The sequence below is a fragment of the Anomaloglossus baeobatrachus genome, chromosome 3 (genome assembly GCF_048569485.1).
Source record: "Anomaloglossus baeobatrachus isolate aAnoBae1 chromosome 3, aAnoBae1.hap1, whole genome shotgun sequence".
NCBI lineage: Eukaryota > Metazoa > Chordata > Amphibia > Anura > Aromobatidae > Anomaloglossus > Anomaloglossus baeobatrachus.
Window position 1 is genome coordinate 133,475,373 of NC_134355.1, and position 21,392 is coordinate 133,496,764.

The 21,392-nt window shown below is 50.5% G+C and overlaps 1 protein-coding gene across 2 annotated transcripts in view; it reads left to right on the forward strand.

Annotated features, from left to right (window-relative positions):
- The window catches only part of EDARADD (EDAR associated via death domain), a 157,557-nt gene continuing 136,165 nt past the window's right edge, over window positions 1-21,392 (forward strand). Inside the window, exons 1-2 of one of the 2 annotated variants that reach the window (XM_075339454.1) lie at window positions 1-114; window positions 246-376. In XM_075339454.1, the coding sequence (XP_075195569.1) occupies window positions 268-376 (109 nt within the window). In that variant the 5' untranslated portion in view covers window positions 1-114; window positions 246-267. The remainder of the gene's footprint in view (window positions 115-245; window positions 377-21,392) is intronic. The other variant, XM_075339453.1, reaches the window with a different exon arrangement.

Genomic DNA, 21,392 nt, shown 5'->3' on the forward strand with positions numbered 1-21,392 from the left:
AAACATTGGAGGAATTCTGAAACCTGTACTAAATCACAAAGACGGCGATGATTGCGGATAATAGCCTGAGGCTTGTATTCTCACTCCGAGATCTGCTGAAGTCATACAATAAAGGTATGTCTGAATGGGCCTCTTTATGAACAGGGTGGGGAGGCCGCGAGGAGGGGGAGAGGTGTTACATTCACATAATCACCATATCCAGTAGGTGGTGTGAATATGCTTCTGAAACGTCACTTTTTCTTAAGAAAAAAAAAAAATAGAGAGAAGATGCTTATTGAAGAAGCAGGAAGTACAGAGCGTCGTTCAGAGCATAACCTACTTGTTGTGAATCCTGGGACAATACGACACATGGCTTCTGAGGAGTCTCACTCCGAAGGTAAAAATGGCTTCTTTTTTTGTTTATGATGTTATTACCTCTTTTATTTCTTTAAATAATTATGACTTGTTTGTTTAGTAAAAAAAGTTAGTAATGACCTGAATAGCTGATTGATGTAAGGATACTCGGGGTCCTCGGAGAATGACCTGCTTCATTGTCTTCAGTTCACGTCTTAAGTGTGATGATGATGGAAGTAAAGTAAATGCTATTGTTTGGCACTGAAAAAAATGAGAATTGTTTTGGGGTATTTATGGGAGAGGGCAGCAGTTAAATTCTGTACCTTTTAATGCTTTGGACGTCGTTTAGTTGTTGATTGCTGTTTGAGATCTTTTGCACATAATTTTATATATCAAGACAAAACCATGGAGCAGGTCTCATGCTTTGTATATTATCAATTGTCTATTTTTCTTCAACTACTCAATATTCTTCAATTACAGCATTTGAATAATAAAGGGAAATCAAGCGGAAAAGTCAGAGCTTTCTAAATTGAGTATAAACGTACAATTAGTAACTAAGAAGGCTGCTCTTTAAGCATTTTTAATATCAATGATTGTACTGATAGAAATGCCCATCAGATACTTTTTCAGATTATTCATTAGTGGTTTGGAAAATGACTAAATGTAAATATAAATGTTGGCCAAATTGGCGCAATCATAAAAACCTTCTGCATTGCTGTGTGGTTACAAGAACCTGTCCTCTCACTCTGAATGTATATTGTAAGTGTGAATTCCATATAAAATAGTCATTTTCAAACATCTTTTCTTAAAACTGTGTATCATTCCAATGCATGGGACATTCAATTGTTAATTTATTCCTACATTTCCATATATTGACAGCATTCACTTGCCAAGAGCAAGCGCTGCCTGAACAGGAACCTCCGGTGCGCACAAGCAGTGTCGGTGTGCGGTGCCTAGGGCCCACAGGTGGAATTGAATCCAGAGGCCCCCACTTACATCTACAAGCAAATACCTATTAAGCATTATTAGCAATACGGCAGAGTGTTTACTGAAAATTATAGATGACTCCTGCACGTCTATTGTGCCCACACCATGACTTTGATGCCCACACCATAAATGTGCCCATACCCAGGGGCAGTCTAATAGATCATCTTAATGTACAATTTCTTCTACTTTGGAGGTAGAAGTGGACCCCCTTACCTTTTGAACCACTGTGCGACTGAACACGTTGCACCAATGGTATTTCCGCCCCTGCCCACACCATAACTGTGATGTACAATTAAAGTAGATTACATTAAAGTTTTTCTCCAGTGAAAACAAGTGATCACCTATGCACAGGTAGTTTCATCCCCATTTCAAAGTACAGTGGCAAGTCAGATGCCCAGGTACCACTCCAATCATTCTCTATAGGACTTCTGGGAAAAAATGAGAAACCCGTGGCAGCCCCAAAGGGAAGGAATGGAGAGGTGTTTGAACATACCGCTCCATTCTAATAGGACTAAAAGTTCCCCATTTTGCCAATTTGGTGCAATTCTTCTTACCTATCCTTGCTCCCACGACCAACAAGCAACGTGTTCTTTCTCCTCCATATCCTGGACTGGCACAGGTGGCGCCAAGCAGTGACGTCATTACACCGCCTATCACTAGACATCAACGTTAGCTGCGAGCCTCTGATAGGTCAGTGGTATGTGTAGTCTTTGGATGCACATCCAGCTAAAAACAGCCCTGGCATTAGCAGCCCCCTCTGGTTTGTGGTAGCACCCTCAGCAACCATGAGCGTTACACCCCTGCTTATGAGCCCTCTTTTGGATCAGTCAGACCCTGTGCACACACAGATTTCTCTGCTAAAGCTGCTAGCTATTCTTCCAGGTATATCAGTGCAGCTAGTGGCCGCAGAAGAGAGGTCTGTATGCTCAGCTTCTGTGTATCCCCATCTGAAACATTTATGGCATGTTAGTAAATTGGAAATCACTTGTTCTCCTCTTCGATATACCGGATAATAAGATCGCATTGATGCATGGTATTCCTCTGTAGTTTGTAGGACAGATACTAATGGGATTTATGCAGATATGACATAATGTCTTGTAGGGGAATAACCCTTAAAAGTAACCATCCTATACATTGTGTTAGGACTAGTGCAAGGCATGAGGGGCACATTTGTTGCGCCCCTGAGGCTTCAGTCGCCACAGGGTACTGCAGCTCATTTAAGCTGCAGTATTCATCTCGGGTAAGTAGGGGGTTAATCACCGGTGTTTCCACATTTACACTTTTCATACAGCTTAAGAGCCTTCTCACTGAGGAGCTGGACTAGGTTAGGCTGGGGGGTGGCCATCACAAGGCATGGGACTTTCCCGGTCACTAGGACAACCACCTGGGGGGCGGGCACCACTTGGGGTAGAAGTAGGAGCCACCTGTACACTAAGTCAGTCTAGTCAAGCCGAGACTTCAGTTTTGGCGACACAACATCACTTCTCTTCTCTTCTTCTTTCACGGGGTCTGTGGCTTGGAGTGGATAGCTCAGCCCTGGTTCCTTACTCTTGGAGGGGCATCTCTTGGAAAGCACACTTTCAAAATACCGGTGGCTACCTCCAACTTAACCGAGATTGGCTGGAGCACAGCACGGCGATGACCGGTACCTCCAGGACAATCTAAAGACACCTGGAACCGCAGCAGCTGACTCCATCGCTGATTGCCGGCGCCCCGCGCTTCGGCGCCAACGGCCAGTACTACTCCCCTCATCATCCTCCCCCTCCACCTGTGGGGAGCAGAATCATCTTTGCTGCTACAAACCATCCACCCCGGAGGACAGCGACAGCAGCGGCGGCTAATCCCTGGCCGCATACCGCAGGTGGTGTCACGAGACATTCACCCTCATCCACTACTACCCTCATCCTCTCCCCACCATCCTCTCTATCCCATTCATCCCCTTCCATGGACACCTCAGGGTCACAAAATTAGGCAGGCCACCCATGACATCCCCCTGACCCTTCACCGGCCCAGCGACGAGTATCCCCCCAGGCCTCGTGGGGTGCTCCACACTTACATAGCAGTTTAGAACCGAGCTGCTGTCTGTGTTCCACACTTTTGACAGCTATGTCTTCCTGTAGTGTCAGGGGACAAACAAGTGTGTCGCCCCCGCGTCAGAAGCCTGGCGCTGCCGCTCGGATCCGGATCGAGGGGTCTCCGGACCCGAGGAGTCGGGGTCGCGCGGCCACCCAGAATAAAAGGGGGGTATTTACAGTGGAAGATATGGAAGGTTCGTGACGCCACCCGTGGTCCGTGGTAAGATTGGAGTACCACCGCTGCGATTAGGAGTATCCAGTGGCGATGGTGTGGGCAGCCATGCGTTTAACCCCTCCATGGGTAGGGAGAATGCCCCGGGACTCGGTGATGGCGTTGGAGAGATGCCATCGGGCCGGTAAGGGTTAATTGCGTACTCACTCAGTCAATAACGCTGACGCTGGGATAGGTGCAGTACCTATATAGAGTGGTGAGGGACCCCAGGGACCAGTGGTAAGATTGTTCAGGGGTCACCATCTCATCTCACTCTCCCCTAGACTCAGGTTTCCATTTCATTGTTTGCTTAATACTTCCCCTTACGTAGCGTGACGCATGCAGAGGATCTTTCTGTAGTATTTTGTATGAATCTGACAAGTAAAAAGTTGTTTCATCCCCCAATGAACTCCAATATAAGTCTTGAGAAGCTTGCAGAACATGAGCTTTTTATTCATTGGTCCCCAAACTTTCTGAACTTGAGAGCCACATTCAGCTTTAAGAGAAGGCCGCGAGCCACATCCAGCTACCACCCCTCTCACATTAGTGACACAGAGCATCCCATTACCGGTAAAATAATAGCCAAAGTTTTTCCACAGAAATTACACTAAAGCAGTACACCAATATCCAGGGGTTCTCACCAATTCAGATCTGCTCTTCCTTGTGGACCTACTCACAAAAGTCTGGATACCTGTGTACCGCCCCTGCAGCAGTCAGACTTCTCGGATCCGGGGTTACTGTGGCTCGAGGGTCTCCGGACCCATGGGGCTTGTGGACACTCGAAAATAAAAGGGGGTTTATTTACAGGGGGTTAGTGTTCGTGACGCCACCCGTGGTTCGCAGTAAGGGGAGGGAGTATCGCCGCTGCCGATGGAAGTACCCGGGGGAGATGGAGCGGGGCAGCCAGATGACGTTCCCTCCATGGGTAGGGTAGGCCCCAGGACTCTGGATGATGGAGGTGTAGGGGAGCCGGGTGCAGGCCAGGCAGGCAGATTCAAGGGAGGGCAGCGTACTCACTCAGGCTGTGTGGATGTTGTTGCGACCATAAAGCAGACTCTGACACAGGAGTAAACCAAGTCTCTGGGTGCCGCTGACACGCAAGGGAGCTCGTCCGGGAATCTGTCCCCGTTGGTATTGCTCATGGTTCTGTACCTGCCTCCATGCACTGTGTTTAGACGTTTCTGAGTGACCCCTTGGCCTGAATCTTTCGGGGTCCCGCTCCCTACGATTAGTTAGAGGAGCTGTGCTCTCGATGGCTGACACTTGGGATTTCAGTGGGCCGCATAAGCTGAAAAGCCCTTTCCCCCTCCTTGTGTTGGTGCCTTCGATCTTTGAGCTCTTGGGGAAAGTTCATAAAGAGACTATCCTCCACAGGTTAATTATCAGGTTGCATGAAGCTATTCCCTGATCTACAGTCCAGTATCCCGCCGTGCTCGGTACCAGTCCGGTTACTAGATTTTCTCTCCAATACCCTGCGACTGGGTCTCCGACTTCTCCGGTCCCAGACTACCGTCTGCGACCTAACCAAAGTCTCCCAGGGAGCTACAACTCCCTCCAGCTCCTCACTCTTTGGGAGCTAATACTCGACTGCTCTGTCCCTCCCACCACCCTATCTGACCCCTAGGCGGGTGGCCCTTTTCCAGCTAGACCACCCACTGGTGTGCCTGACAGGGTGTGGTGTGAGGTGTGGTTAGGATTTGAATGCTGATGGAGCAATACCAAAGGTTAGGATCCCAGAACCATGGAGGGTGAGTTCTGCACCAAAAGAGAAAAGAGTGCAGTTCTCTGTGACACCCTCGTAGATTCAGGGGCGTCACACCTGCTCTTCATAGCTGTTTGCTAGACCAGGCACTTATTCCCCAAGCTTGCAGACAGTTGTGAGCCAAACATCACAGGCCCAAAAGCCACATATGGCTCCCAAGCTACAGGTTGGGGACCACTGCATTACACAGTATTGCCTTGCAGTGCAGTGAGGAAATGGCTATATCATAAACTAAGCCTAACAGAAGCCCATTGACTACAACCCCAAAAAATAATAGAAAAGAATTAAAAACTGGAGCCCAAATGAAAAAATAATGGCACAAAGAATACTTGTCTCTTCTGTTCCCCAGTGATCCACTACCTACTGTACATACTGTACATATCACTGCTACAGCCAGTCGGGGGCCTCAGCATTCTCATGCTGTATTACTGGCTTCATCACTCAGAATTGGGAGCCATGAAGCCATTAATATGCCACATAGCTACTGTAAACAAAGACTAAGAGCACCGCCAGAGCATATGCACAGGAAAAACTGATTTCAGTCTGATCAAACATGTTTGGCAAAGTTGTAAACATATGTGAGCAAACTATAGAATGTGACAACTAAATGGTGTTGCCTCCAACAGCAAATCAAATCCTAGATACACCCTGCACCACACCCACCAAACACACCAGTAGATGGCTTGAGTGGAATAGAGTCGCCCACCTGGGGGGTCAGGAAGGGGAGGTGAGGAGTGTAGTCAGTGAGTGGAGTAGTAGAGGAGAGTGAGGGAGGAAGTCGGGAGCGGTGGCTCCTGGAGAAGTTATCTAGGTGGCAGACGGTAGTCTGGGCCTAGAGGAGTCAGACCCCCAGTCGCAGGGGATTGCGGCACGGTGTCTGGACTTGTCAAGGAGGACAACCGGCAGCCAAGCACTATCACCGGTCCGGGACCGAAGGCACGACTGGGTTCATGGACCCTAGGTCGGGGAGTAGCTTCAGGCAACTTGACTATTCACCTGAGGAGAATGGAGCCTTTATGATCTGTTCCTACCCGCTCCAGAATCGTGGCACTAGCGCAACGACAGGACTTTCCAATCCAAAACGGCCCTGAAAATCCCAAGCGTGAGCCCTGAGAGCAAGCTCCCACACTTAGCCATAGTGGGGAGCAGGGCCCGACTAGTCCCATACTACTGGGCCATCAAGTTAAAGTCAAACTTAGTGCCAGGAGGCAGGTCACAGATCACCAGGCAACACCATAGGGGACGGGACCCGGACGAGCTCCCCTCAGCGGCAGGTGTACTCAGAGAATTGGTTTACCCGGTTGTCTGCGTCTGCTTATGAACTGAGTGAGTACGAGAATGACCCTTGCATCCCACGGCATCTCCTACACCGAGTCCCGGGGCACCCCCCTAGCCGTGGAGGGTTACGACACCTTGCTGCCCCACTTCATCACCCCGGGTACTCCCAGCGACAGTACTTTCCAAATTACCGTACACCACGGGTGGCGTCACGAACTATATATCAACTCCCCTGTAAATATCCCCCTTACATTTGAGTGGCCGCACGACCCCCGGGACCGGAGACCCTCGAGCCACAGGGAACCTGGATCCAACCAGCTCGACTGCTTCCACGGGGGTGGCACAGATGCTAGGTGAGAAAAAAAATCGCACACTCGCATAGCACTCCATGATATGGAATACCAAACGAATTTCACTCATCCAATTTATCTGGATGAGAATTTAAGTGATTTTGTATACACAAATAAGAGTGAACCCTTAAAGGTACTTTACACGCTGCGATATTGGTACCGATATCGCTAGCGAGCGTACCCGCTCCTGTCGGTTGTGCGTCACGGGCAAATCGCTGCCCGTGGCGCACAACATCGCTAACACCCGTCACACGGACTTACCTTCCCTGCGACGTCGCTCTGGCCGGCGATCCGTCTCTTTTCTAAGGGGGCGGTTCGTGCGGCGTCACAGCGACGTCACACGGCAGCCGCCCAATAGCAGAGGAGGTGCGGAGATGAGCGGCCGGAACATGCCGCCCACCTCCTTCCTTCCTCATTGCCGGTGGACGCAGGTAAGGAGATGTTCGTCGTTCCTGCGGTGTCTCACACAGCAATGTGTGCTGCCGCAGGAATGACGAACAACATCGTACCTGCAGCAGCAACGATATTTTGAAAAGGAGCGACGTGTCAACGAGCAACAATTTTTCACGTTTTTCCACTCGATGATCGTCGCTCCTAGCTGTCACACGCTGCGATGTCGCTAACGGCGCCAGATGTTCGTCACTAACGACGTGACCCCAACGATATATCGTTAGCGATATCTCAGCGTGTAAAGAACACTTTAGGCTATATGCGCACATCCATACTGAAAAATCTGCAGCGATTTGGCAGCACATGTGCGCTTCAAATCTCTGCAGAAACACTGCATAATGGATGCAGTGTGTCTGCAGAATAGATGCCGATTTCATGCGCTCTGGATGCTCCCATAGACAGAGTGGGATCAGCATCCAAAGTGCACATGTTGATTTTTTGAGCGTAGCGATTTGGATCAAAATTTCAGCATGCAAATCGCTGCGCTCTCAAACGCAACGTGTGGATGGATTATGCACAATCTTCATAGATTGTGCTGGGGACGCAGGACGCATGCCTTTACGCTGCAGTGCAATATGCAACGTAAACGCATGAAATTATGCAACCTGCGCACATAGGCTTAGAACAATGCCTAATTCCACATGATTTATATCCCTAAAAGGCTGAATAATACACAGCACTGCATAAGTAGTGCAGTGTATTATCTGTGCAATTAAAGCATTGCATGTTCAAGTTCACTTATGGGACTAACAATTATTGTAATAAACATTTTTTGGAGTGTTTTAAAAAAATGGAAAAATAAAAAAGAACAGATTTTTCCAATTAAAAAGTTAAACAAAATTGCTATTTGGGTTCTTATTACTGCACATTAAATGAAATAAGTCTTTCAAATAAAAACTACAGCTCAGTATACAAAAAACAAGTCCTCATACAGTTCTGTATTCAAAAAAGTAAAAATAAAAACCCTTTTTTTATTATTTTAAGCAAAAGTAGTAAAAAAAAAATATATATAGTCATTATTGTATTGAGTTGTAGAGAAAAATAATATACAAATTATACTGACTGGTTTAACAAAAAAATAATGATGGATTTACTTTTTTTTTCATCCCACATTCCAAAACGTGATTAAAAAGTCAAGTCATATGTATCCAAAAATACATAATAGTGTCAATATGAATAGTGAATAGTATTAAATAAAAATTAAGCCTTTTGTTGCTCTGTAGATGGAAAAATGTTTAATTTATGTTTTTCAGAAAATAGCAACTCAAAAACAAATTATTTTTTTCAGTATGTTTATTGCATAAAAGTAATAAAACATAAATTAAAGTACATAAATGTTGCCATTATTCATGCTGACCCCCAGAAAAAAAAAATACATTGTGCAGTGAATTAAAAGTGTAACATTTTAAAATGTCAAATAAAAGAATTAGGCTATGTGCGCACGTTGCGTAATTTCATGCGTTTACGCTGCATATTGCACTGCAACGTAAACGCATGCGTCCTGCGTCCCCAGCACAATCTATGAACATTGTGCATAATCCATCCGCACGTTGCGTTTAGGAGCGCAGCGATTTGCATCCTGAATTTTGATCCAAATCGCTGCACTCAAAAAAGTAACATGTCACTTATTTGGTGCGCTTTGGATGCTGCCCCCACTCTGTCTATGGGAGAGGCAGCATCCAGCATCTATTCTGCAAACACACTGCATCCATTACACAGTGTTTCTGCAGCGATTTGAAGCGCACATGCCCTGCCAAATCACTGCAGATTTTTCAGCATGGACACTACGCAACATGTGCACATAGCTTTAAGGGTGCTTTACACACTGAGACATCGCTAGTGATGTCGAGCGCGATAGCACCCGTCCCCGTCGATCGTGCGACATTTGGTGCTCGCTGCCGTAGCGAACATTATCGCTACTGCGCATCACACGAACATACCTTGTCGGCGACGTCGCTGTGACCGCCAAACAATGCCTCCCTCAAGGGGGAGGTGCGTTCGGCGTCATAGTGACGTCACTAAGCATCCGGCCAATAGAAGCTGAGGGGCGGAGATGAGCAGGGCGTAGCATCCCGCCCACCTCCTTCCTTCCGCATTGCTAGTGGGCCCAGGTAAGGAGATGTTCGTCTTTCCTGCAGTGTCACACATAGCGGTGTGTGATGCCGCAGGAACGACGCACAACATCATACCTGTGGAAGTAGAGATATTAAGGAAAGGAGCGACGTGTCAAAGATCACCGTTTTTGAACGATTTTGCGATCGTTGATCGTCACTTCTTGGTGTCACACGCTGCGATGTCGCTACCGGCGGCGGATGTACGTCACTAACGACATGACCCCCGACGATATATCGGTAGCGATGTCGCTGCGTGTAAAGCACTCTTTAGGAGTTTTTTTTTCTCCCTTTTCAACCCAAAAGGTTTAATAAAAGTTAAGTTGGTTCCACTGACAAATTCAACCGATTTCGTAAAAAAAAACAAAAAACAAGCCTTTATACAGCTAGGTTGCAAGAAAAAAAAAAGACTTCTAAAATGCAGTGATGGGGAAAAAAAAGTGTGGATATTAAAGGGAATCTGTCACCAGGTTTTTGTTCCCTCATCTGATTCCAGTAATGTAACACTTAGTTGAATGTACCCTCTTCTGAGCTAGCAGAAAGCTAAATAAGATGCAGTCCCTGGTGATTTCCATCTATAGTAAGCGTACACAAGCGCATACATAGCTGAAGGAATGTTGGAAGCCGGGGTCCACATTGTCTTTGGTTTGCTGTTGTTTATTATGAAGATGATGAGCGGATCGTGACTCCAGGAGAAATGTCTGGAACAGGAATGCAGTTGTTTTCCTTGATCATTTGTTCTACATTCCGTCTGCTCACCTCAGGTTCACAAACCGTCTTTGTTTGGATTCACTTGGGAGTTGTGTAGCTAAATATTGTTAATCAAATTAGTAGGAAAAGTTAACGATTTGATTAACGATACTTTGCTAATGTGCACAAATCACCGTTTTAGTGAATGCTTTTCTGAATGAAGTCAGCGTAGTTTTGACATTGCAGTGTTGTTTTCGTGGTTGCTTATCTGTTTGTTTGTTTTTAATGCTAATTATCTTAAAATGTCTGTATTGACTACTTTTTATTTCTGTGATACATCAAAAATATTACACACGTCTCTGGATTTAGAGGACATTTATCGATCGTATTCCTGTTATGGGTCCATTCTTCATTCCTTGTAACTATGGAATCAGCTGTCTGCAGATATCATGGTGTGTGGCCAAAGGTAGATATAACACACCTCCTAGAAGGGGATTGGCAGACATGATATATATATATATATATACACACAGTACAGACCAAAAGTTTGGACACACTTTCTCATTCAAAGAGTTTTCTTTATTTTCATGACTCAGAAAATTGTAGATTCATGTTGACTGCATCAGGTCTGGTGACTGTGGAGGCCCAGTCATCTGGCGTAGCACCCCATCACTCTCCTTCTTAGTCAAATAGCCCTTACACAGCCTGGAGGTGTGTTTGGGGTCATTGTCCTGTTGAAAAATAAATGATGGTCTAAATAAATGCAAACCGGATGGAATAGCATGCCGCTGCAAGATGCTGTGGTAGCCATGCTGGTTCAGTGTGCCTTCAATTTTGAATAAATCCCCAACAGTATCACCAGCAAAGCACCCCCACACCATCACACCTCCTACTCCATGCTTCACAGTGGGAACCAGCAATGTAGAGTCCACCCGTTCACCTTTTCTGCGTCGCACAAAGACACGGTGGTTGGATCCAAAGATCTCAAATTTGGACTCATCAGACCAAAGCACAGATTTCCACTGGTCTAATGTCCATTCCCTGTGTTCTTTAGCCCAAACAAGTCTCTTCTGCTTGTTGCCTGTCCTCAGCAGTGGTTTCCTAGCAGCTATTTTATCATGAAGGCCTGCTGCACAAAGTCTCCTCTTTTTTTTTTAAATTCTTTATTTCTAAGTGAAAACCTTCAACATAACATAATACAGTTCTTATGACCAATCAGGCCAATTTGCGCTACAATACATATATCATTAACAAGATGCCAAACGGGAAATATATATTTGTATCTTGCTGAATCACGTTCCTTCATATATCTCCTCCCGGGTTCCTGATAAGTCTGGGTTCCACCACACTTTTTCTTTAATACAGATTCACATTAAAACAGATAACGAAGGTGACTCACAAATACATGTGAAACAAGAAAGATAGAAAGGCTAGAGAAGAAAGAGAAGTTATTAGGCAATCAGTGTGAGAAGAATAGAAAAGTAGGAAGAAAGATGGGAGGGGGAGGGGAAGAGAGGGAGGGAAGAGGGAGGGTAGGGAGGGGAATTCAGCTAAGTGTTGCGGACTGCGGTTCCATCGGCAGCCACATCGCCCCCCACCAGGACGCCATATTCCTCTGAATGTTGGAAGTCCAACCATTCTCGCCAAGTGGACCAGAATTTCTCATATGTATCATGCAGCGAGGAGGTTAAATCCTCCATGTACATGAGGTCATTGACCTTATTGATCCATTGGACCAACGTGGGAGGGGTCGTGCTCCTCCATCTTTCAGGTATGCATACTCTCGCAGCCATAATAAGGAATTTCCTCAAAGAATTCTTGTAGGTTTTTTCAGGGACCCCGCAGTGATGCAATAGGGCAGCAGCAGGTCCCAGCTCCTCGTCATTGCCAGTAACCTGGCGAATGGTGTCGGACACTCCCTTCCAGAAGGGCCGGATTGCCTCACACCCCCAAAACACATGTAAAATGTTACCCTCTGCTGTGCCACATCTCCAACATGTGGGGTCTACTGTTGGAAACATGACATGTAACCTGGAGGGTACTCTGTACCATCTGGATAACAGTTCATAGCTAGCCTCCTGGAACCTGGAGCTACAAAGTCTCCTCTTAACAGTTGTACTAGAGATGTATCTGCTGCTAGAACTCTGTGTGGCATTGACCTGGTCTCTAATCTGAGCTGCTGTTAACCTGTGATTTCTGAGGCTGTTGACTCAGATAAACTTATCCTTCTTTGTAGCGTTTGATGGTTTTTGTCACTGCACTTGGGGACACTTTCAAAGTTTTCCCAATTTTTCGGACCGACTGACCTTCATTTCTTAAAGTAATGATGGCCACTTCTTTTTTTTTACTTAGCTGCTTTTTTCTTGCCATAATACAAATTCTAACAATCTATTCAGTAGGACTATCAGCTGTGTATCCACCACTTCTGCACAACACTACTGATGGTCCCAACCACATTTATAAGGGAAGAAATCTGTTAGGGCCAGAGGGACGGGCAGACCCGGGAGGTGGATCCACTGGGCCGAACTCCCCGATGAGGGAAAGGAGTCCGGTAGCCGGAGCACTTTAGGTAGCAGGACAGTCCGTGCACTGGAACACAATGGAGAAGTCCCTGGGACCACGAGGTCACTGATGGTGGTCCGGGTGACGGAGCTCAGGTTCGGAAGCCGTGATGATGTCTGGCGGGGTCCGGAACCGTTGGAGCGAGATGACGGGTCACCGCAGGGAACCAAGATGGTACGGACTGTCAGGATGGCAGATGGGCAGCGTTCGGGGTTCGAGATACAGCAGGACCGGATGGCGTTGCAGGATCGGCTCTAGAAGACAGAGAGGTAAGTATCTCACAGAACACAAGGAGACCTGACTCCTAGCTTGGGAAAACACGAAGAACAGGCCCCGCTCCCTTGGACATTAACCCCCTTTATACCCTGTACCTGTATGCATCATTTCCTGTCAGTGGACACTGGCCCTTTAAGAAAGGGTCAGTGACCGCGCGCGCGCCCTAATGCGCATGCGCGCGGCCCGGGTGCCAGAAGCCAGGGCAGGAAGCTGGGAGGAGGACGCAGCAGAGCCGGCCAGGGACTGGGAAGCCGACGGGCGCCGGGAGCGGGAACCCGGAGGCTTGGGAAGCGTGGGCACAGGAGGCTGGAGAGCGGGGAGCGTGGCAGGTGAGCCGGGGAGCGGAGCAGAGGACCCGGGGAGCGGAGCAGAGGACCCGGGGAGCGGAGCAGAGGACCCGGGGAGCGTGACAGTACCCCCCCCCCCACGCCCCCCTCCCCGCAACCGGGACAGGAAGGCACGGATCAGAGGAGTACCCACATTCTCTCTGGGCTCCCAGGACCTATCCTCAGGACCATACCCTTCCCAGTCCACCAGGAAGAACTGTCGACCTCGTACGGTCTTCATGGCCACGATATCCCTTACCGCATAGATGTCGTCCTCAGCAATAGGAGGAGGAGCCGGACTGGCGGCAGCAGAGAAGGGACCAAGGACAACCGGCTTGAGCAGAGACACGTGGAAGGAGTTGGGTATCCTCATCGTGGCCGGGAGCTGTAGTTTGTAGGAGACCTCATTGATCTTGCCGAGGACTTTAAACGGTCCGATGTAGCGAGGTCCCAGCTTGTAGGATGGTATCTTCAGTCGGATGTATTTGGAAGCAAGCCAGACGAGATCTCCCGGAGAGAAACACGGAGGATCCAGACGTCTCTTCTCCGCGTGCCTCTTCATCCGCAGGGATGCACGTGCAAGGGAGGCCTTAACTGAGTCCCAAATGGTTGTAAAGTCACGGAGTACTGCATCAGCAGCAGGGATGTCCGAGGAAGAGGATACAGGCAATGGGACAGACGGCTGAAGTCCGTAGACGACATGGAAGGGAGAACTGGAGGAGGACTCACTGACGTGGTGGTTATGGGAGAATTCAGCCCAAGGAAGAAGCGTGGACCAATCGTCATGATGGGCGTTGACGTAGTGACGTAGGAAAGAGGTCAATATCTGATTGACCCGTTCCACTTGGCCGTTCGACTGAGGATGGTAGGCCGAAGAAAAGTCCAGAGTCACTCCCAGATGTTTGCAGAGAGCCCTCCAGAAGCGGGAGGTGAACTGAGTTCCTCTGTCGGACACTATGTGTGATGGAAAGCCATGCAAGCGGAAGATGTGATGTATATAGGCGTCCGCGAGTTCCTGGGCAGAGGGCAGTCCAGCCATAGGAACGAAATGGGCCATTTTAGAGAACCGATCCACCACGACCCATATGACTGTGTGTCCGGAGGACAATGGCAAGTCCGTAATAAAGTCCATCGCTATGTGTTGCCAGGGAACTGAGGGTATAGGCAGAGGCAGAAGACGACCATATGGCAGGTGTTTGGGCGTCTTGTTCCTGGCACAGGAGGAGCAGGCAGAGACAAACGAGGCGACGTCCGTGCGAAGAGATGGCCACCAGTAATGACGTGCAATCGCACTCCATGTTCTCTTCTGACCTGCATGACCGGCTGTTTTCGAGGCATGGCCCCAGTGTAACACTTTTTGCCTGTCAGTCTCAGAGACATAGGTCTTCCCAGGCGGTATCTGGGCCAGGGTGACAGGAGCCACCGGAATGATCTTACTAGGACAGATGATGGGTTGGGATGTCTCTTCCTCCTGCTCCATGGGCATGAAAGACCTAGACAAGGCATCAGCGCGTACATTCTTGTTCGCGGGTCGGAAATGGAGCTGGAAGTCGAACCGGGCAAAGAACAAGGACCACCTGGCTTGCCGTGGGTTCAGTCGCTGAGCCGTCCGCAGGTATTCCAGGTTTTTGTGGTCCGTGTAAATAATGACGGGGTACACTGCTCCTTCCAGGAGATAGCGCCATTCCTCCAGAGCCAGCTTGACTGCCAATAGCTCTCTGTCACCGATGGTGTAGTTGCGTTCAGGCGCTGAGAAGCTCTTGGAGAAGAAACCGCAAGTCACCATCCTCCCGGAGGAGGATTTCTGCATGAGCACTGCTCCGGCTCCCTAGGAGGAGGCATCCGCCTCCAAGGTGAACTGGCGGTAATAGTTGGCGAATCCCAGAAAGCGTTGGATTGCCTTCAGTCCAGAAGGAGGAGACCAGTTGAGAACGGAAGAGACCTTCTTTGGATCCATCTGCAGTCCGGTATCGGTGATGAGGTAACCCAGGAAGGGGAGAGAAGACTGTTCGAAGACGCACTTCTCGTACTTGGCGTACAGACGATTCTCTCTCAGTCTTTGTAGAACCAGTTGCATGTTCTCTCGGTGGGTCTGGAGGTCCGGAGAGAAGACAAGGATGTCATCCAGATATACCACCACACAAACGTAGAGAAGGTCCCGGAACACATCGTTCACTAATTCTTGGAAGACTGCTGGTGCGTTACACAGGCCGAAGGGCATCACGCAGTATTCATAGTGCCCATCGCGAGTGTTGAACGCGGTCTTCCATTCATCCCCTGAGCGGATACGGACCAGGTTGTAGGCACCCCGAAGATCCAACTTGGTGAACACACGAGCTCCTCTGAGCCGATCAAACAATTCGGGAATGAGCGGCAGGGGGTACTTGTTTTTTACGGTGATTAGGTTCAATCCCCGGTAGTCTATACATGGGCGTAGGTCGCCCTCTTTCTTCTTTACGAAGAAGAAGCCTGCTCCAGCAGGAGAGGAGGATCTCCGAATGAATCCCTTAGCCAGGCTCTCTGTGATGTACGTAGACATGGCCCTTGTTTCGGCTGGAGACAGTGGATATATCCGTCCTCGAGGTGGTGTAGTTCCCGGGAGCAGGTCAATGGCACAATCGTAAGGACGATGTGGCGGAAGTACTTCGGACTCCTTCTTATCAAAGACGTCCACGAAGGACCAATAGGCTGAGGGCAGTCCCGGTAGGGACTCGGGAACCGGAGGTCGCCGGATAGGTTGTATGGTCTTCAGACAGTTCTCATGGCAAGAAGACCCCCATCGAGTGATATCGCCAGTACCCCAGCTGACTGAAGGCTCGTGTGTCCGCAACCAAGGAAGGCCCAGCAGGATTTGATGTGACATATGTGGGAGGACGTAGAGAGCGATGTTCTCGGTGTGCAGAGCACCGATACGCAGTTCAAGCGGCTTGGTGATCCAGGAGATGGTGTCAGAGAGGGGTCTCCCATCCACAGAGGCAATCACAAGAGGTTTGGCGAGTGGAGTAACAGGCACCTGGTATTTGTCCACCGTGGCCTGCTGGATGAAATTGCCTGCTGCCCCAGAATCGAGGTACGCCTCCGCCGTAAACCGCGTCTCTCCCGTTGTCACTTGCACAGTCCATGTAACTGGGTCTGAGAGAGTCCCAGCACCTAGGGTGGCCTCTCCTACCAACCCTAGGCTTTGGAGTTTCCCGGCCTCTCTGGACAGGAGCGTAGCAGGTGTGTGCCCTCTCCGCAGTAGAAGCAGAGACCCTTGGCGAGCCGCTCTGCTCGGCGTTGTTCAGACTGTCGCACACGGTCGATCTGCATGGGCTCATGGACGGAGACACCAGAGGCCGTTGACTGGAGTACGGCGGGCTTCTGCGGAGGAGAGGAATACCTTACCGGACGTCTCTCACGGGACACCTCTTTGGACCGCTCCTGAAAGCGTATGTCCACTCGAGTCGCTAGGGTAATCAGGGCGTCCAGGGTGGACGGTACGTCACGTCCAGCCAGCTCATCTTTGATTCGACCCGAGAGTCCTTCCCAGAAGGCGGCGGTTAGGGCCTCGTTATTCCACCCGAGTTCTGAAGCCAAGGTGCGGAAACGGATGGCGTATTGACCCACCGTCAGAGTCCCCTGACGTAACCGGAGAGGAGATGAAGCAGACGCGGAGGCGCGTCCGGGTTCGTCAAAGGTGCTGCGAAAGACCTGCAGGAACTCCTGGAGGTTCTTGGTCATAGGGTCCTCCTTCTCCCACAAAGGGTTCATCCACGCCAGTGCCTCGCCCTCTAGGTGAGACATGATGAAGGCGACCTTGGCTTGGTCGGAGGCAAACAAATGTGGCAGCTGCGTGAAATGGAGGGAGCATTGGTTTATAAACCCCCTGCAGGTCTTGGGATCTCCGGCGTACCGGGGTGGTGAGGCCAAACGCAGTCTGGAAGCATCCGAGGAGGCTGCCACGGGATCGGGGGCCGTGGATTGACTAGTGGAGACCCGAGGCGCTGAAGATGTGACTGAGGCTTGTAGCGTGTTCAAGCGGGCGTCCACGGAGGTCATAAAGTTCAGCATGCGGGTCTGGACTTCACGCTGGCGTTGGAGTTCCTCATGCAAGGCCGCTAGTGCTTCGGCGGGATCCATGGCCTGTTCTTACTGTTAGGGCCAGAGGGACGGGCAGACCCGGGAGGTGGATCCACTGGGCCGAACTCCCCGATGAGGGAAAGGAGTCCGGTAGCCGGAGCACTTTAGGTAGCAGGACAGTCCGTGCACTGGAACACAATGGAGAAGTCCCTGGGACCACGAGGTCACTGATGGTGGTCCGGGTGACGGAGCTCAGGTTCGGAAGCCGTGATGATGTCTGGCGGGGTCCGGAACCGTTGGAGCGAGATGACGGGTCACCGCAGGGAACCGAGATGGTACGGACTGTCAGGATGGCAGATGGGCAGCGTTCGGGGTTCGAGATACAGCAGGACCGGATGGCGTTGCAGGATCGGCTCTAGAAGACAGAGAGGTAAGTATCTCACAGAACACAAGGAGACCTGACTCCTAGCTTGGGAAAACACGAAGAACAGGCCCCGCTCCCTTGGACATTAACCCCCTTTATACCCTGTACCTGTATGCATCATTTCCTGTCAGTGGACACTGGCCCTTTAAGAAAGGGTCAGTGACCGCGCGCGCGCCCTAATGCGCATGCGCACGGCCCGGGTGCCAGAAGCCAGGGCAGGAAGCTGGGAGGAGGACGCAGAAGAGCCGGCCAGGGACTGGGAAGCCGACGGGCGCCGGGAGCGGGAACCCGGAGGCTTGGGAAGCGTGGGCACAGGAGGCTGGAGAGCGGGGAGCGTGGCAGGTGAGCCGGGGAGCGGAGCAGAGGACCCGGGGAGCGGAGCAGAGGACCCGGGGAGCGGAGCAGAGGACCCGGGGAGCGTGACAAAATCCCACTTATGTAACCTGACCGGGCACACCTGTGAAGTGAAAACCATTTCTGGTGACTACCTCTTGAAGCTCATTCATCAAGAGAATGCCAAGAGTGTGCAAAGTAGTAATCAAAGCAAAAGGTGGCTACTTTGAGGAACCTAGAATATAGGACATATTTTCAGTTGTGTCACACTTTTTTGTTAAGTATTTCATTCCACATGTGTTAATTCATAGTCTTGATGCCTTCAATGTGAATCTACAATTTTCAGAGTCATGAAAATAAAGAAAACTCTTTGAATGAGAAGGTGTGTCCAAACTTTTGGTCTGTACTCTATATATACATATATATGTATATATAATGTGTGTATGTATGTATTGTGAGGTAGCACGGTCGGCTGCGCAGCAGAAGACACGGGATCCAGGCATCAAGGTTCACAGCACACGGTTTTAATGTCCAAAACAAAAGTCCATAACACAATACAGGTGCCTCTCCAGCAGAAAACTCAGGGAGTTCTGTTCACTTCCCCACACCCGGCACACCTGCCCTTGTTCCTGATTCTATTTAACCCTTCCTTCAGTCTGTAGGGAAACAGCATTAACCCTATAGTGGGTTCACTTTCTATCATGGAGTGAGCACAACCTGGGTGAGACATACCGGCCGTCATAGATAACCCCGGTCACAGTCTCACATACCCCCCCCCCCTCAGTTCAAGCGCGCGGGGTTGAACTCCAGCCATCAAACACGGCCCGCGGGACAAGGCATCGGCGTTGCCCTGCAACCTACCGGCCCGGTGTTCAACCGTAAACCGGAAGTTCTGCAGAGAAAGGAACCACCGGGTAACCCGGGCATTCCGTTCCTTGGCGGACCTCATCCAGACCAGTGGAGAGTGATCCGTCACCAAGCGAAACTGCCGTCCCAGCAGGTAATAGCGTAGGGACTCCAAGGCCCACTTGATCGCCAGGCACTCCTTCTCCACTACGCTATAATTCCGCTCGGGAGGGGTGAGCTTCCTACTCAAGAAGGTGACGGGGTGTTCCTCCCCCTGAACCACCTGAGACAGTACTGCCCCCAGGCCGACCTCCGAGGCGTCAGTCTGTACAATGAACTCCTTCCGGAAATCAGGGTGTACCAGAACGGGCTGTCCGCACAGGGCCTCCTTCAGGGCCCGGAAGGAGTCCTCGGCCTGCGGAGTCCAGCGCACCATGACGGACTTCTTGCCTTTGAGAAGGTCCGTCAAGGGGGCTGATAGTCCCGCAAAATCCTTTACAAACCTCCTGTAGTACCCCACGATACCCAGGAAGGCCCTAACCTGCTTCGTGGTCAGGGGTCTAGGCCACTTCTGGATCGCCTCAACCTTGTTAATTTGGGGCTTAATCACTCCTTGGCCTATCACGTAGCCCAAGTAGCGGGCTTCCGTGAGTCCCAATGCACATTTCTTGGGATTGGCTGTCAGTCCGGCTGTTCGAAGCGCTTCCACCACCGCTTGTACCTGTGCCAAGTGGGTCTGCCACTCGGAGCTGTAAATAATGATGTCATCAAGGTACGCTGATGCATACGCCTGGTGGGGTTCCAGCACTAAGTCCATCAACCTCTGGAACGTGGCTGGAGCGCCATGTAACCCAAAAGGCAAGACAACATAGTGGAAGAGACCCTCCGGCGTAACAAAAGCGGTTTTCTTCAGCGCTCTATTGGGAGACCCAGACGATTGGGGTATAGCTACTGCCCTCCGGAGGCCACACAAAGCACTACACCAAAAGTGCAAGGCCCCTCCCCTTCTGGCTATACCCCCCCGTGGTATCACGGGTACTCCAGTTTTAGCTTTGTGTGCGAAGGAGGTCAGACATTCCATGCATAGCTCCACAGATTTTAGTCAGCAGTAGCTGCTGACTATTTCGGATGGAAGAAAAGAGGGCCCATATAGGGCCCCCAGCATGCTCCCTTCTCACCCCTGGATGGTGTTGTAAGGTTGAGGTACCTATTGCTGGTACAGGGCTGGAGCCTCACATGCTGTTTTCCTTCCACATCCCCTTGGGGGCTCTGTGGAAGTGGGATCCTGCCGGCCTCAAAGCTCTGACGCCGGGCTCCATCCACAGACCCATAGCACCTGGTGGATGCCGAGCAGGAGTACCATCAGGGACCGGGCCCTGCATCATACAGGTACTCTGTGTCCCCGGCAGGCACAGACGCACTCCGGGCTGGCTGGGCGTTGTAGTGCGCCGGGGACCGTACACTGAGCTGGTGTTCCTACAGTTATCTGGGGGACTTTGTGTTCTGGGAACGCAGCGCCGACCCTCACTGGACCGGCGGCGCTGCTGTGACTTGTGGTGCGCCGGGGATACGCCGACCGCGCTTTTACGGCGGGGGCGTTTATAACTCTAGTCCCCGGCTTTTGGACCTAGGACGCCGGCAGCTCCGATCGTTCCCGCCCCCACCCTGTCAATCAGGGTAGGGGAGAGACGCTGTTTCACGGCAGCGACGAGGGCTGGAGCCTGATTTACATGCTCCAGCCCTCTCACTAGGCACAGAGGGAAGCAGGCTTCCCGCTCTTGGTCAGGAACGCCCAGGGCCCGCCCCCCTTCCTCTCTCAGGACGCCGGCAGCCATTACATGCATGTCTGGCTGGAGGAAGGACGCAAGGCTCTGGGAGACCTAGACTGAGGGGCTTTGGGAGACCACACACCCGCTCTTAAGCGGGCGGTAAGCGGCTTTTCAGCTGGCCCCTCTAGTGCCTTACTGTGTATTAGTGTACTGTGTCACTGGACATAGATATTTATTGATTTCTTGCACTGTGAGGTCGCTTCCTGGCTGAATACCCCAGATCGCTCTGAGGAGGCAGCAACATGTCATCCACAAGACGCAAGGCTGCCAAGGCTAGGGCTGTGTGCACTGCGTGTGCTGCATGTGGGGCTGCTCTACCAGCAGGCTCCAATGACCCCCATTGTGTGCAATGCTCAGATCCGGTGCTGCTTCGCCAGCCGGAGTCCGGAGAGGTAGTGACCCAGGCTGAGACTCTTGTAAGTCCTGCCCCGGTGTCAGGGACAGACTTTGCAGTTTTTGCGGATAATATGTCTGTGGCTATGGCAAAAAT